General features: G+C 59.9%; 3 protein-coding genes and 1 long non-coding RNA gene across 9 annotated transcripts in view; 2 read left to right on the top strand and 2 right to left on the bottom strand.

The window, feature by feature from the left end:
- Positions 1-2,235, top strand: part of Cfap74 (cilia and flagella associated protein 74) — a 34,894-nt gene extending 32,659 nt beyond the window's left edge. Inside the window, exons 36-39 of the mRNA XM_077791317.1 lie at positions 43-175; positions 413-543; positions 628-762; positions 917-2,235. Coding sequence (XP_077647443.1) covers positions 43-175; positions 413-543; positions 628-762; positions 917-1,018 — 501 coding nt within the window. The 3' untranslated portion in view covers positions 1,019-2,235. The remainder of the gene's footprint in view (positions 1-42; positions 176-412; positions 544-627; positions 763-916) is intronic.
- LOC144249150 (uncharacterized) overlaps positions 1-2,503 on the bottom strand; it is a 43,487-nt gene extending 40,984 nt beyond the window's left edge. For both annotated transcript variants that reach the window (XR_013342170.1, XR_013342171.1), the window contains exon 1: positions 2,273-2,503. This is a non-coding gene — a long non-coding RNA (uncharacterized LOC144249150). The remainder of the gene's footprint in view (positions 1-2,272) is intronic.
- Positions 2,504-2,630: 127 nt separating this feature from the next.
- Tmem52 (transmembrane protein 52) lies at positions 2,631-4,363 on the top strand. Of its 4 annotated transcripts, XM_026414867.2 has the most exons (5): positions 2,640-2,746; positions 2,834-2,877; positions 2,993-3,034; positions 3,491-3,669; positions 3,765-4,363. In XM_026414867.2, the coding sequence occupies exons 1-5, from the start codon at positions 2,681-2,683 to the stop codon at positions 4,043-4,045; spliced, it is 612 nt and encodes a 203-aa protein (XP_026270652.1). In that variant the 5' UTR covers positions 2,640-2,680; the 3' UTR covers positions 4,046-4,363. The 4 variants fall into 4 exon arrangements, with proteins under 4 accessions (XP_077647231.1, XP_077647230.1, XP_026270652.1 ...); XM_077791105.1 differs by lacking the exon at positions 2,993-3,034 and having other exon boundaries at positions 2,631-2,746; positions 3,407-3,669; positions 3,856-4,060; XM_077791104.1 differs by lacking the exon at positions 2,993-3,034 and having other exon boundaries at positions 2,636-2,746; positions 3,407-3,669.
- Positions 4,364-4,620: 257 nt separating this feature from the next.
- Calml6 (calmodulin like 6) lies at positions 4,621-7,555 on the bottom strand. 2 transcript variants are annotated; one of them, XM_026414883.2, is made up of 6 exons: positions 7,471-7,555; positions 6,506-6,553; positions 5,311-5,485; positions 5,018-5,162; positions 4,832-4,932; positions 4,621-4,761 (listed from the first exon to the last, which is right to left on the bottom strand). In XM_026414883.2, exons 2-6 carry the CDS (start codon positions 6,506-6,508, stop codon positions 4,715-4,717), a joined length of 471 nt encoding a protein of 156 aa, XP_026270668.1. In that variant the 5' UTR covers positions 6,509-6,553; positions 7,471-7,555; the 3' UTR covers positions 4,621-4,714. The 2 variants fall into 2 exon arrangements, with proteins under 2 accessions (XP_026270668.1, XP_026270666.1); XM_026414881.2 differs by lacking the exon at positions 7,471-7,555 and adding an exon at positions 6,729-7,041.
- Between the last annotated feature and the right edge of the window lie 8,231 nt (positions 7,556-15,786).

The following is a 15,786-nucleotide window of genomic DNA, read 5'->3' as shown; positions in this document are numbered from 1 at the left end:
CTTGGAGCTAGAGGGACAGACAACTATGCTTCTCGTCCCCAGAAAATCTCCCACCAGATCCTCCTGCAGGGTGCCGCCCGGGAGCACATGATGTTTGTGGAGGGCGGGGACCCCCTGGATGTGCCCGTGGAGTCTCTCGCTGTGACGTCTGCCCTCGACCCAGAGCACAGAGAGGGTGAGCCTGGCCTGGGGAGGGGACAGGAGGTCACAGCCACCTCAGGGAGGAGCCGGCAAGTGGGCACACCCAGGCCCAGCAGAGGAGGGCAGGGATTCCCTGCTCATCACCTGCAGAGCCAGGCAGGACTGGCACTGCCAACCAGCCTGCCCTCCAGCCCTCTGCCTGACCCTCGGCAACTGCCCTCACTGCCCTGGGACCCACCAGAGTGGTCCCAGCTAGGCCCTCCCTCCCCAGACGTGGAGGAGCTGAAACCCATCCTGCTGACCCTGGACTACGTCCAGTTTGACACAGACACACCGGCCCCACCCGCCACCCGGGAGCTGCAGGTGGGCTGCATCAGGACCACCCAGCCATCTCCGAAGAAGGTGATGGCACCCCTGGCCTTCCCTGCCCTGGGCAGCCCTGGCCTCTCCTAGCCTTGACCCTCTAGCCATGCCGACGCCCTGCAGATGGTGGAGTTCAGCCTGGACAGTGTCCCGTGGCTGCAGCACAAGGGCTTCTCCATAGAGCCTTCCAAGGGCATGGTGGAGCGCGGACAGACCAAGACCATCAGCATCTCCTGGGTGCCCCCTACTGACTTTGATGTAGGTGCCGGAGGGAGCTCCAGGCTGGGAGGGTGCCAGCCCTGCCCCACCAGTGTGGGGGCAAGACAGGCAGAACGGCAGGAAAGAGGGGCCTCTGCCTGTCTTGGCTGAGACCGGCTGAGAGCCCCCTCCTTCCTGTTCCCTCCTGTTCTAGCCGGACCATCCTCTCATGGTATCAGCCCTGTTGCAGCTCAAAGGGGACGTGAAGGAGACCTACAAGGTCATCTTTGTAGCCAATGTGGTGACTGGCCCCTGAGACCAAGGAGCAGCTCCATGAGCCCCTCGCATTCTCCCATCCACCCCCAAAGCCCTCAGAGGCTGTCGGCCTGGCCTGGGCATCCCCTGCTGGGCAGGTTCAAACAGTCAGCCTCCTGAATGGCCCCACGACCAGGGTTCGCCCATCCATGGCCACTTCCTGCTGCACAGGACTCAACAAGCCCAAGGCCCAAGAGCACCCCTCTCCCTGAGCCCTCAGAACCAGGCCAGAGACCCACACTCACCAGAGCCTGCCCAGACTTCAGAGGCCCCTAGGAAAGCCACCCCCACAGGCCTGTCAATAAACTCCAGGAGCCAACCATGCCACTGCAGTATGGATGACCAGCCCAGTGGACAGGATAGAGCTCTGGGAAGTAGCCCCTACACACCTGCGTGCGTGCGTGCACATTTATGAAGCAGCAGCCTGCTGGGCGGGGACCTCCTGGCTGGTGGGAATCTGCCCAAACACAGGGAGATGCCCAAACCTGGTTCACAGGGACAACAGCAGGCAGCACAGGGTGCTGGGGGCACAGGATTGGAGATGGGACTGACCCAGGCTCCGAGTGGTACAGGGAGAAGGGACTCCAAAATCCAGGGCAGGCCCCTTAGTCCTCCCGGGACCTCCAAAGTCCCAGGACCCTGGCCTCAAACAAGGATTTAGCAAATATGTCAAGGGCCCAGCTCACCTGTACTCCTCACTCAGGCCCCTCCAGGGGCCAGAATGAGGCCCAGCTTGTGAGTTGGATTCCACTTGTCTGAGAACCCTGGATTCTGCTTTCTGGGTTCTGATCCACCCTCCAAGGGAGAAGATCACTTCCAGCCCTGAGATGCTCCTACACACCCACCTACCACCTGCTAGCTCTTTTCCTCAAGAGAGTGACTTGCTGGGCACAAAGCCAGCCTGGCCCCCTGCCATCCCAACCCAGGGCCAGCCATCAGGAGCAAATGGAGGGGTAGTGTCTCTGGTGCCTGCTCAGTGCCCTTGGCATTAGAAGCCAGTTGTTGCCTCTGAGTGACATGGACGCTGTAGCATTTTGCAGGATTTCTGTCCAGAAGACCAAAGAGTGACAGACTCAGGCCCCTTGCTGCCCCCACTAGAGCTGACCAGCATTGACTGCCCCCCCTCCCTGCCCCCAGACCCTAGATGTGCTTCCTGGCCAGATGGGAGGGGGTGGCAGGGTCCACTGGCCATGTCAGGCCTCAGAAGGGGGTACTCCACGGAAGATTCTCCCTCCTGTGAGACAGCAGAGCATACCTGGCTCAGGACTCCAGGCTCTGGCCCAGACTCGGGCTGTGCTTGGGTGTCCAGTCCTCCTTCCACTCCGGTGCTGGCCCTGCCAGATCAAGCACAGTCAAGGCAGGAGGAAGGAGGGTCAGCAGCCAAGCTCAGCCAGTTGCAGGACAGGCCAGCGCAGCACCAAGGAGACCTACCGGCACAGGGCCTAGGAGGCCCACTTCAAGCCTGGGTGACCCTGGGCCTGGGAGACACCGGGCCGGGCTGCCAGGAGCCCGGCGTTCCAAGGGCGGGACCCGGGCAGGGGCGGGGCGTCAGGGGCGGGGCTCGCACGGAGCGGAGCAATCCCAGGGAGCGGGCGGGCCGTGGTGGGCGGGGCCTCGTAAAACCCCGAGCCAGCCGGGCGCGGCTCCGGCGTCAGCGCGGAGCATGGCCCCGGGGCCACCTGCTGCCTGTGGGATTCTGCTGCTGCTGCCGCTCCTGCCGTTGCCGCAGGTGGGTTGGGCCGCGCGTGAGATTCGGGCACTCGGGGTGGGTCTGCGTTTGGCCACGCCCCGCCTGGGCTCATCCCTGTCCCCGCAGGTGGCGCTGGGCTCGGCGGACCGCAGCTGCGACCCTTCGGACCAGTAAGTCCGAGTGGGGATGAGGGAGGCGGGGCCTGGCCCGCGCCGCGGGGAGGTTTGGGTGGTGAGGTCGTCCGGGGCCGGTGCCCACCTGCTCCAGGTGCTGCTGTCCCTGCAGGTGCCCTTCCCAGGCCCGCTGGAGCAGCCTGTGGCACGTGGGGTAAGTAGGCCGCCGCTCAGAGCCGCTGGTCAGATGGTTCACCTCCCGGAGAGACCCTGTGGGAAACATGAGACCCCACGCGGCACCTTGTCGCCTCTACTGGTGCTGGTGCAAGGCTCAGGGCCCTGGGCGGGCTCAGAGCAAAGCCTGGTCACAGTCACCAGAAGGCACAGGACTGTGCAGTTGACTGGGGACAGTGTGTCCTGGGATTGAGCCCAAGGCCACCCCTGGCCAGCCCTGGAGAGACAGTAGGGCAGGCCCAGCAGCAGGCGGCCAGAGCAGGTGGGTTTCTCCAGTCTGGCCCTGGCCAGGGAGGTCTCTGGCATGGAAAGACATTCTCTGGGTTTCTTTTTGCCTGTTGTCCCATCTTAGGTGGCTGGGCCACAGTTGGCCCCAGGGTGCAGCTGCCTGGTGGCCGAGGGTCAGTCTGGTGGTGGGCCTTGCTCCTCTTGCCAGGCTCATCCTGCTCGCTGTCCTCCTGCTGCTGCTGTGTGGAGTCACCGCTAGCTGTGTCCGGTTCTGCTGCCTCCGGAAGCAGGTGCGCACACAGACACACCTGCCCCCAGTATGGCAGCCCTGCGACCTCACGGTCATCCCTGTGGACAGTGACAGCCCTGTGCATAGCACTGTGACCTGTGAGTGCCTGGTGGCCCACCAGCCAGCAGTGGGTGGGGACTTAGGGTGGTGAATGCCAACCCCACCTCCATAAACGCATTCTGGTTCCCTGCAGCCTACAGCTCCGTGCAGTACCCACTGGGCATGCAGCTGCCCCTGCCCTTTGGGGAGCTGGACCTTGACTCCATGGTCCCTCCTGCCTATAGCCTATATGCACCTGAGCTGCCACCCTCCTATGATGAGGCCATCAAGACGGCAAAACCCAGAGAAGAGGAGCTGGCCCCCTCCCAGAAACCCGGAACTCTTCCTGGGACCTCGGGCCTAGAGACCACTCCAGGGCCCCAGGAGCCCAGCCCCCATGTTCAACAGCCCAGCAGTAGTCCCGGTGCCCCTTGAAGCAGGCAGAAGGCTCTCCTAGAGCCAAAGCACTTGGAGTCCTGACTGCGGGAGCCAAGGTCTGCCCCATCCTGCTTTCCCCTGGGAAATCAGCCCTCCAGCACACTGCTGCAGACCTGGAACGCCAGCCAGCCCGCCAGCCAGCCAGCCCTGTGTCAGCCACCCCCGAGGGCGGGCTGATGCGCTCAGCTCAAGCCCCTGGCCAGGCCCCATCAGGACCTCATCCTGGAGGAGTCCCTGGAGGCCTGAGGCTTGAGAACTCAGGGCTCTCTGTGGTGTCCATGGCTTTTTGGAGAGAGAATAAAATTTATGTCTGAATGGTCTCTGCCTATATGGAAAGGGCTCTGGGACCCCAGGGTTCCAGGAGGGCCCCAAGGCAGTTACCTCCCCCGTGTGGCAGGTAGGGCAAGCATGAAGCCCTCTGACCTTTAGGCTACTGTTCAGAGACAGGTCAAGTGTCTCACCAGAAGTGACCAGGGCCATGTGCCTGTGGCTGCCCTAGAAGACGCTCCTCCAGACCCACCCCCTGGCCACCCCTCCCTCCAGGCTGGGGACAGTGAAGCACACAGGAGTCAGATTGCAGCATTTATTTGACACAGTGAGGGGCAGGGCAGGCAGTGGCAGGCCATGGCCTCCTGGGCAGGCCTCCTAGAGCCACAGCAGCTGCTCTTACTGAACCAGCTTGAAGGACTCTCCGGTCATCATGGCCACGAACTCTGGGGGCAGAGGCACAGGTCAGCAGCCTGGATGGCCTGGCCGCTCAGCCCCAGGGCCTGCCCCACTCACCCTCATAGTCGATGGTTCCGTCTCCATCCTTGTCTGCCTCTTTCATCATCTGCTCAGCCTCCACCTCATTGAGGGGCTCCCCTGCATTCATGAGCACGTACCTGCCGGATCCTCACACTGAGCCACTCCGTGGGCCCTGCCCGTGCCCTCCTGTGCCCACCCCACCATCCAACCCCTCCACCCTACTTGAGTGTGTCCCAGTCGATGTAGCCCTTGCTCTCCTTATCGAAGACCCGGAACGCTGCCCTCAGCTCTCCCTCCTGGTTCTGGGCCTTCTCATGGTAAATCCCCATCAGCGCCAAGAAACCATCACAGTTGAAGAAGCCTTTGTCTGCAAGAAGTTCGTCCCCCGTCCCCCTCAAGTAAGGGGTGGGCTGGGCCCCACTCCACCCCTCCGGTGGCTCTGCCTCCTCCCCACCCTTCACATACGTGAACCAACCCAGGGCTGCACCCCGCCTGTGCCACCGGCCCCAGCTCACTGTCTCTGTCCACGTCCTTGGCCATGGAGGCCAGTTCGCTCTTGGTGGGGTTGATGCCCAACAGGCTCATGAGCCGCTCCAGCTCTCCGGTCTTCACCTCCCCGTTGCCCTCCTCATCAAACATCTCAAAGACCCCCTTGTATTCCTTGATCTGCTCAGCGGACAGGCGCTCCGTCTGCAGGGGACACCCGCACCCAGTCTCACCGCTGTCCAGGTCTGTGCACCTGGCCACCCTTCAGGGCACCCATGTGCTTCAAGAGGAGGTCTTCCAGGGCTGGGGATGTGACTCAGTTGGTACAGTGCTTGCCTCGCTTGCACCAGGCCCTGGGGTTCAATCCCCAGCACCACACACACACACACACACACACACACACACACACACACGGAGCCCCCCCCCCCCCCCGCCCCAGCACAGAGCAAGCCTCTTAGATGAGCAAGGGCTTCAGGGTGAGCAGGGCTCTGAAAGGGACAAGAACAAGTGAGGCAGAGGGTTCAGGTAAGGGGACCAGTGGGCACACAGGAGCCAGGGCACAGGTGAGCCAGGAGGGAAACAGCAAGGCTGCAGAAGCCGTGGGCCAGACCTAGGCCAAGGCAGTGGACACCAGGTGAGACCAGGTAAAGGGCACTGGGCAACAGTGTAGGGAGGAGCCCAACCAGACCAGGTGAAGGCCAGCCTGCAGCCAGGGCCCCAAGGGTAGCTGGAGGAAGAGTCCTGGGGAAAGTCTAGCATCCAGCCCCTCTGCCAGTCCCCTCTGCCAGCCCCCTCTGCCAGCCCCCTCTGCCAGTCCCCTCTGCCAGTCCCCTCTGCCAGCCCCCTCTGCCAGTCCCCTCTGCCAGCCCCCTCTGCCAGCCCCCTCTGCCAGTCCCCTCTGCCAGCCCCTCTGCCAGTCCCCTCTGCCAGCCCCCTCTGCCAGCCCCTGCAGCAGTGGTCCTGGGTGAACCTTCAGCAAGGGTTTTGGTGGGGCACAAAGACACAGGGCAGTGTTGTGGCAGAGTCTCGGCCTCTACCCGCTCCTCAGCCCCTTCCCCAAGCCGCTCCTCAGGCTCCTGGAGAGACCCTTATACCTCCGGGTCCCCTCTAGCCATTCTCCTCGCCCAGAGGCCTACCCCAGCCCCCTCCCCACTGCAGGCGCCCAGCTCGGGCTCAGCCACCCAGTCGGCCTCCAGTGGCTCTCTGGTGCTGGAGCAGCCTTACCATGTCTGTGGCTGGTCAGGAGAGCAACGCGACACTGGCACAGGGACCCTGTGGGCAGAGCACGCGGCCAGTGGCGGCAGCTGCGTTTGAGCTGCCTGGGGTCCCTGGGGTCCAGGCTCCAGAAGCCTTTTATGGGTGGAGATCCTACCGGCCCTATTTTGGGACAGCTCAGCCCATCCCCACAGGCCCCTTCCTGGTCTCCTTGGCCTGGGCATCCCCTTACCCTAAGATGCACGCCAGAGACAAGCACAGGACCGAGAGGGACTGGCCAGCTGCGGGGCCCTGATGCTGTTTCCTCTTCATGGTGCAGCCTCCTAGGAGATCCCCCCCGAGGTTGGCCACCCCCAGAGCTGGCTTTCCTGTGTTCTGGGGACCCTCTTCCAAGGCTGGTGCCACCTATTTGTGAGACTTGTTGTGAAAGGCCCCCTGACGGGCCTCGCCTAGATGCCTGTCCACCCCCACAGGCCCAGACTCCCCAAAGACAGGTTGGTGGAGTCAGGGCATACGGACCCCAGCCGCCTGCACAAGCCAGGCTCAGTGGCAGTTCAGGGAGGAGACTGCTGAACGTGAGCCCAGGTGGCCTCGGCAGCCAGCCTGGGGACGGACTGCTGCTGGGAGGCAGGGCCAGGCTTCCTCGGCAGCCAGGGGCTATTCTGAGGTTTCTTGAGGAAACCTGACCTGCCTTCCACTCAGAACAGCCAAGCTGGCTCCCTTGGGAGCCATGTGCCCAGGCGCCACAGTGGCGCCCAGACCTCTGCTCCCGCCAGCTCCTCCCACCCCGTCTACTGAACCACCACACAGCAGTGCTAGCCCCAAAGCCCAGCCCAGATCCTCTCCGCCCCCGCCAGCCAGGGTCCTGGCCACAGCCCTCAGGTTTTCAAGTGCAGACCAGAGCCCTAGCGGGCTACGGTGCCCCTCCCGTCCCTCTTGGGCTTGCCCTTAGGGACAGTCATGACAGGCCCCACCTAGTTCCCTCCTCTGCCTGCCAGAACCTCCAAGGCCGCAGGGTGCTCTCTGTTCGGGTCCGGGCAGCTGTTGATGCTGAAAGATTTGTGCTGACCATAGGGGCATCTCCTGGCTGAGCTCAGGGCAGGACTGGAAGAGAACCTGGCTCTGGGTCTGGCGGGTGGGGTGGGATCCTGATCCTTCACTTTGGCCGCACTCTGGCCCTGTTTCCCCCTGGAGGAGGCGGGCTGTGTGCATTGAACACCTTTCCCAACAACACAGGATGTGGTGAGCCACAGCACCCAGATCCAAGCCCAGGGTTTGAGGTCCGGGTCTAAGCCAGCAAGTTAGAGACCCTGTCCTTGTGGCCCTGGACAGTCACACCCAGCAACTCCCTCCTGCCTGTGGCTCACAGCCATGGACCACAGGCTTAGCCTTATGGGCCCCTAGAGCCTTAACTGACGCTCCTAGGCTGCAGCACGGAAGGCCCCAGACATCTCGGTGGCCTCACAATCCATGCTCCAGCTGCACCCCTGGAGCCAAGTCAGAGCTGAGACAGCACCCCACCTTTCCCCTGGCTGCCTCGGAGCCAGCAGGGGCAGCACACCGGGCCCAGGGCAGAGGCCACAGGTCCTCACCTCCTTGCCCTCTCTCGCCTCTCCCACCTCACCTCTGTGTGGCCTCCAGGCAGGCCGTGTGGCCCCTGCGAGAAATCAAATATCTTCTGTCTTGTGTCTCTTCTGATCACTGAAGAAGGAACAGGAAAACCCTAGCACAACTAAAACACCATTTAACCTTTTTTTCCCTCAGTCCTGGGGATTGAACCCAGGGGCACTTTCCACAGAGCTACATCCCCAGGTCTTTGGTTTTTGAGATAAGATCTCCTTAAGTTGCCCAGGCTGGACTCGAACTTGTCATCCTCCTACCGCAGCCTCCCAAGTAGCTGGGATTTCATCATTTAACCATTTTGAGGTGCACAATACAGTAGTATTAATGTGTGCACCCTGTGGTGCCAGAGGTCTCTAGAACTCTCATCTTGCAAAACAGAACCTCTGTTCCCCTTGAACAGCGCCCCTGTCCTCCCTCTCCGAGGTCCCTCCCCCAGCCCCAGCACCCAACTTTCTGTTCTGTTTCTAACAGTCTGACTATTTGAAAGAGCTCGAGTATGTGGAATCAGACTGCAATTTCTCATTTTGTTTCTGGCGTATTTCACTTAAGAGTTAATTATGTCCTCGAGGTTCATCCCAGTGGGGCGAGACAGCACACAGCTGTAATCCCAGTAACTCAGGAGTCTGAGGAAGGAGGCTTGCAAGTTCAAGGCCAGCCTCAGTAACTTAGTGAGGCCCTGTCCCCAAATAACATTAAAAGGCTGGTAGTGTGGCTCCGTGGCAGAGTGCTTTCCAAGCATGCATGAAGACCTGGGTTACATCCCCATCTCTACCAGAAAGAAAGGGAGACACGAGCATGTACATATGCATACACATCCTCCTGTCTCTCTGGAGAATTTCACATGGGAGGTCACCATGGGGTGGGAACGGCTCCCCAAGAGTAGTCTGTGACATCTCAGGAACAGTGTGCTCCAGGCACAGGGCATTCAGTGCATTCTCTGAGCATGTGTGGACAGAGTCATGGGCACCTGAACCCGCAGACAGGCCAGAGTAGGTGGTTTGAATGTGCAGCAACAAGAGCCTGGCCTTCCCTGGCCCTGGTGCTTCCCAGGGCAGGAGACCGTGACCCCTTCCTGGAGAAGAGGGGAGACACAGATATCATCTCATCTCCGGGGTCTCCAGTGATAAGACACACAGGGACCACCCAGCCCTCCAGAGCAGCCACTGCTGCAAACCCACCTCACCTGCGGTCCACGCTAGGAGGGGACACTGAAGTCCCAGGGGGAATCTGACATCCCTCAGGGCTGGCGAGAGGCTCCCTCTGCCTATTCCTCCTCCTCTTCCTGCTGCAGTGTCCAGCCCTGACACCCGGTTTCTGTCCCAAACTCCATCATGGATTGGCTTCGGGGAGCCAGAGTGGTGACAAGACCTGGCACTGGAATCCACTCTGGATGCCCAGCTGAGGCAGGGGCCCTGGGCACGTTGCATTTGTCACTGGGGGTGAGCTGGGACGTAGGGGAGGTGGTCAGGAGGCTGCTGCCAAGCAGTGCTCCAAATGGTCAGGGGAGGGAAATTCCTGAGCGCTGGAAGCCAAGTGCGTCAGGGGCCTCCTGGTCACAGTTTCTCTGCCTCCACCTCCTGCAGGAGGGGAGAGCAGCAGAGCCCCACCCGTGGCTTCCGCTGGAGTGGGACCCAAGGTCAAGGTCAGGTCTTGGTGGGGCATCCAGGTGGCTGTCCCCCACGGATTGATCCCCACGCCCCTCTGATTGCTTGCCTCTCCCTGAAGAGCTGATGCCCTCCCAGAGCTGGAACAACATCAGTCCCCCTGAGCCCACCCTGGTAGCTGTCGGCTGGCAAAGAAGGTTAAGCTGCTAAGCTGCTATACCACCCGGCGGGGAATGAGCTGCCCACACAGTGTCACGCACCTGGATGGCACATGGGAGTGGGGTTCTGCATGCACACCCGCATACCAACAGGCACCAGCAGATTTTTAAAAAATTATTTGCTCTTATTAGTTCTACATGACAGTAGAACGTATTTTGACATATTGTACATGTACAACATGACTTCTCATTCTTGTGGTTGTACATGATGTATAATCACAGCGGTCGTGTAATCATATGTGAACATGGGACAGTAATGTCTGGTTCGTTCTACTACCTTTCCTACTCCCATTCCACCTCCTTTCCCTTTGTTCCCCTTTGTCTAATCCAAAGTTTTTCTATTCTTCCCTATCCCCACCCCATTGTGAGTTAGCATCCACATATCAGAGAGAACATTCAGCCTTTGGGTTTGGGGGGACTGGCTTATTTCACTTAGCATGATATTCTCCAGTTCCATCCATTTACCAGCAAATGTCATAATTTCATTCTTCTTCATGGCTGAGCAATATTCGATTGTTTGTATGTACTACATTTTCTTTATCCATTCATCCACTGAAAGGCACCTAGGTGGGTTCCATAGTTCAGCTGTTGTGGATTGAGCTGAGGGAGCAGCTTCTGTTACCAACAATGACGCTTCCTTGGCAACCACAAGCCAGGTCGCAGCGTGGGGGGCCCTGCCTACCTTCTTACCTCACTGGCTCAGCCCCGGACTCTCCTTCCCTTCCACCTTCAGCTCCCCATATGGCTTCCTGGAATTTCCCAGAAAAACTGAGTCCTCACCCCAGGATCTGCTTGTGGGGAGCCCAGCCTGGACAAGGAATGTACAAACAAAGGGGAACCTAAACTCCAAACCCCCAAACCAACCCAAAATAGAAGAGGATGTGAGTTACAGATCCCAGTGCTGCTCGGGAGAGGGCCACAGATCTCAATTCAGGAAAAAGAAAATGTAACAGAGCCCAGGAAGGGAGAAAGAAACAAAGAAAGCGGCCTAAGCCGGAGGGAGGACAGAGCATGGGAGCACTGGGAAGGAGAGGATCCAAGTCCATTCTTCATGCACACCTGTGCCACCAAGAAACCCACTGTCATGTGCAAAAGATTAAAAGATAAACAGCATAGAAAACATAGGTAATGCAACAAAAGGGCCTGCAGACCAGGCTCACCTACTACTGAGCAAGTAGGGTTACTGCCACACACCAGTGATCCTACTTACTCAGGAGGTGAAACAGAACTCTAGCTCAGGGCCAGCCTGAACAACACAGCCCGAATGCTTCAAAATAAACTGTAAAAGGGGTGGGAGTGTAGCTCAGTGGTAGACCACCTGCCTAGCCTGAACAATCCCCAGAACCAGAAAAAGAAAAAAGTTAATCCACCTGCATGAAAGAGCTCCTAATGTCCAAAGCTGGTACCATCTGGGCAACAATATGAATCAAGTAGCTTTGGATTATAACCCAAGTACAAAATAAAATCCATTTTGTATCAAAGGACACCATAAATAGGCTGAAAAGGCCACCTACAAAACTGGGAGAATATATGGGCAAATCATTTATCCTATAAAATGCTAATATCCAGAATATATAAAGAGCTTCTACAACTTAACAGCTATTAAAACAGGCAAAGGATTTGGCCAAGGAGAGAACGCCTGTAATCCCAGCTATTAGGAAGGCTGAAGCAGGAAGATGGCAAGGTCCAGCCAGGACAGCTTGGGCAATTTAGCAAGACCTTCTCTCGAAATAAAATAAAAAGGGATGATAGAGCACCCCTAGGTTCAAACCCCATGTCCCACAACAAAATTAATTAATCAAAATAAAAACTAAAGCAGCTCTAGGGGTTTCTCGATTTCCAAGATCTACGTGGGCTGGGTAGCGCAGGCAGCTTGCCAGCCAGAGCCTCCAGGTCGCGGGCGGCGGTCTGGGAGGTCGCGCCCCGCCTGCCGCTCACTGCCGGCCCCGCCCCGGCCCCGCCCTGGCCCGCCCCCGCTCACTGCCGGCCCCGCCCCGGCCCCGCCCCGGCCCGCCCCCGCTCACTGCCGGCCCCGCCCCGGCCCCGCCCCGGCACTCGGCTGCGGCCCGCCCCTGCTCTTTGCTGGCCCCGCCGTGTCACTCGGCCCGGAAGCAGGGCCGCGCGGCGTTTGCTCCGTGAGAACCCACCAGGAGGCGCCCGAGGGCCGGGCGGCACCGACCAGGCCTTTGAGGCCGCCTGCCTGGGCTTGGAGCACGGGCCGAGTTGGGGCGCAGAGCCCGCGGCAGTGCGAGCTTTGCCATCTCCCGGCGCCGCATTCTGTTCCCGGTTTCAAAACGCTGCTTTTAAAGTCTCTCTTTCGGGTTCCTACAATTGCAGGAACAAAGCTAGATATAAATGTCCCTTTTACCCTCCTGGAGGGTGACCACAGCTCTAGTTCCAAGGGCAGACACCCGGTCCACGGATGCCACTTGACTCTAAACGTCCAGGCCCCGGAGGTCCTCGCAGGAGCCAGGCCGTCTCCAAAGCGCCTCCATCCCCAAGCAGCCCTCCTTGCCCGGTGGGCCCGCATTTCCGCCAGGGGAGCCAGGCAGGCCCTGCACCCAGCGGGGTACCACTTGAGGGTCCCGATGCCCCTTGTGAGCCTGCAGTAGGCCAGCCTGCAGACCTGTGCTCCTGCTCCTTGGCGCCCTCAAGGGTATTTGTGGGCTGGGGGCTCATCCTGTTCCCTTCAGTCTTCTTGACTGTGACAACAGCTGGGTCACTTTGTCCAAATGCATCAAGGGCTTCCACACACTACTCTGCAGCATAGGGTCCAGTGTGCTCCACCTCGGCCCCCACCCTCAGAGGGAGCAGGGACCTCCGTGCCTACCAGGGCATCTGTCCTGTCCTGCCCTCATCTTCACACAGGACAAACAGACTGGAGGAGGCAAGCCCCTGGCCAATGGGGACTGGTAATACCTGGCTTCTCTGCCCAGCCCTGGCCTGAAGCAACTCCCACAAACTGTAGTGGGCAGGGGGTGCAGCAGGGACTGGCAGGCATGACTGTCCTTGGCAGTGCCCCAGGAGCTCCTGGTCAGGGTTGACTTGAACCCCCCCCCACTCCAACCACCCTCTGCAGTGGGTGGCTTCCTCTCCACAGTGTCTCAGAGGTCAGGAGCAATGACCCTCCTGACCCCAGAAGCTGATGGAAGGGCAAAGAGTTAGGATAGAAGAATTGTAGAAGTCTGATCAGCAGGTAGACCCACCCCCAGGGGACCCCAAGGGGCAGGCCAGGGCAGGAGGGGTCCCAGGGGGCATGCAACAAGTCCCAGCCTGTCTCAGAGGGACGTCACAGTGAGAGTCTCCAGGGACCCTGGCTCCAGGCAGCTTCCCCATGTGCCTGGTCACATCTGCTGGTTTCCAAAACGCCCAGCACCCGCTTGCCCAGCCTCCCCAGGCCTGCGAGCTCCACGGTGCATCCCTGCTAGCTGGGGTCACATTCCTCTGATTCCTCTTCCATCTCAGGCCCCACGGCCCACCACCACTCGGGTCTGTGCCCTGCTGTAGGCCCTGCTCCCCCCCCCCCCCATTGCACCTTTTGGAAACACCTTGCATCATCCCTCAGGTGGCTGGTGCCCTGGGCTTCAGGGACAAGATCTTAGACAAACAGCCCTCAGGCCCCAGAGGCACTCCCAGGAGGAAGCTGCCTCTTCAGATCTAAGTTCCCCCAAGGACAGTCATGTCATGTAGGGTTGTGGCCCGAGTGGTTCTCGTGAGCACAGGGCTGTTGGCCTGGATGGCCCTCCCACTCCCAGCCCAGGGCCTGTGCTGTGGCCTGGCCTGGGGGTGATGTGCCTGTTGGACATGACAGCACAGTGGCTGGGACAGCCACAGGGTGGGGAGTTAGGGACTGTAGCCCCTAACGCCTGTCCTCATAGGTCCAGCCCTCAGCGCCCTGAGTGCCCAACTCCACCGCAGAAGGTGCCAGGGCTGAGCTTCGGGCCTAGTCAGGGATGACTCCACAGGGCTGACGGGCCGAGCCCACACAGGGCCAGGACAGCAGGCACAGGGGCAAGGAAGCACCCCATTCCCAAGGCAGGGAGGGGACAGGGAAGGGGAGCCAAGGGGAAGGACGAGCCCTTCCTCCTCCACGTCTGAAGACTGGCCTGATACCTGGCACTGGGTGCTGGAGGGGAGCCAGGGCCAGCAGGACTGGGGTGCAGCCCTCCAGACAGCAGCACACCCGTCCCCCTCTTCCCACCAACAGCTTGTGGGTGAGGAGGGGGTCCCTGCTCCATGGACAGATATAGCAGGAATCCAGGAAGGAAGCAGGAGAGGGCGGGCCCAGGCAGAGGCCACTGTCTTCCGCCTGCGGCGCCCTCTGCCTGGCACTCTCGGCGGCCTGCGTGAAGCCAGCTCACCCCTGGCGCCCAGCCCTTCCTGCTTCCTGGCTGGGCTCACATGTGGCACTCCACCACTTCCCGGCCCAGCTCCGGACTCCACAGCTCCCTGGGTTGCTGCCTGAGACCCATCCTATGTTGGGTTCCTTGGTACCCTGGCCATAGTGACCCACAAGGATGGTAAGTCCCGGCCCCTCTCCCAGGGATCATCCTGGCTGTGCCAAGCCCAGGGTAACCCTCTGTCCAGCCTCCCAGCCCACACCTTCAGCCTGGGAAGCCCTGACCTTGGGACTCCCCAAGACCAAGACCAGTCACCTCCAGGACCCCAAGAAGGCCTCCCCCTTACCCATTCCCCTCTGCCTCACCTCTCCCCATGGCCAGTCGAGGTGGCCCAGGTGTAGCCTGCACACCTTCCCTGGGCTGGGCAGCCCTCCACCCACCCAAGTCCTCTTGCCCACCCCACCTTTGGAGCCCCTTTCCCAGCCCCTCTTTTTTCTGTCTTTTTCTTTTTGGTACCGGGGATTGAGCCTAGGGGCACTTAACCACTGAACTACATATCCAGCCCTTTTTGTTTTATTTTTTATTTCCAAGAAGGGTCTCACTAAGGTTCTTAGGGCCTTGCTAAGTTGCAGAGGCTGACTTTGAATGTGCAATCCCCCTGCCTCAGCCTCCTGAGCTGCTGGGATTATACTGACAGTCTCAGGATAGAACTTGGCCACCTGTACTCCCACCACATGCCCCTGCAGGCTCGTGGCCCTCCAGGCCCCAACACCCCTACCTGTGCCTACTTCTCCACCCAGATCTCCAACAAGCATCTTGGGCTATAAAGGACCAGTTGCCTGGGCAACAGCCAGACCCTGTCTCAAAATAAAATAAAAAGGGCTGGGATGGAGCTCAGTGCCCGAGCCCTTCCCTAGCATGTGCAAGGCCCTGGGTTCAATCCCTAGGACCACAAATAAAACATCATAAACTTACATGCCTCAAAGGACACTTTTGAGAGAGTGAGACTGGCACCCTACCAACAAGCAAATCAAAAACACCTGAGGAGAGATACCCGTCTGACAATCGTATGGCCAGTAAGAGTGTGTTTTCCAGAATATACAAAGAACTCTTACAGCCCAACAACAAAAATGGGCAAAGAACTTGGTCATGGTGTGACTCTAGAATGTTCCCAAAGGCTTGTGTGTGGAAGGCTTGGTTCCAATGCAGCAGTGTCCAGAGGGGACACTTTGGGAAGTGACCGGGTCATGAGAACTGTGACCTCATCAGTGGATGAATCCCTTGGTAGATTCAGAGCTGGAGGGACCACTGGGAGGTGGTGGACCGTAGGACGTAGGGCCCAGTTGGAGGAAGAAGGGCACCGCGGGTGTGTCCTGGAGGGGCACAGCTTGTCCCCAGCCCCTTCCCCTCTCCTCTCTCTGCTTCCTGGCTGCCCTGAGGTGAACACCTGCTTGCTATGGTGTCCTGCCTCACCACAGGCCCACAGGGATGGGGCCAGTGACCAT

Source organism: Urocitellus parryii, chromosome 11 (assembly GCF_045843805.1).
Source record: "Urocitellus parryii isolate mUroPar1 chromosome 11, mUroPar1.hap1, whole genome shotgun sequence".
In the NCBI taxonomy this organism is placed as follows: Eukaryota; Metazoa; Chordata; class Mammalia; order Rodentia; family Sciuridae; genus Urocitellus; species Urocitellus parryii.
Note: the sequence above shows the minus strand (reverse complement) of the source record. Positions and strands in the feature narration are given on the sequence as shown.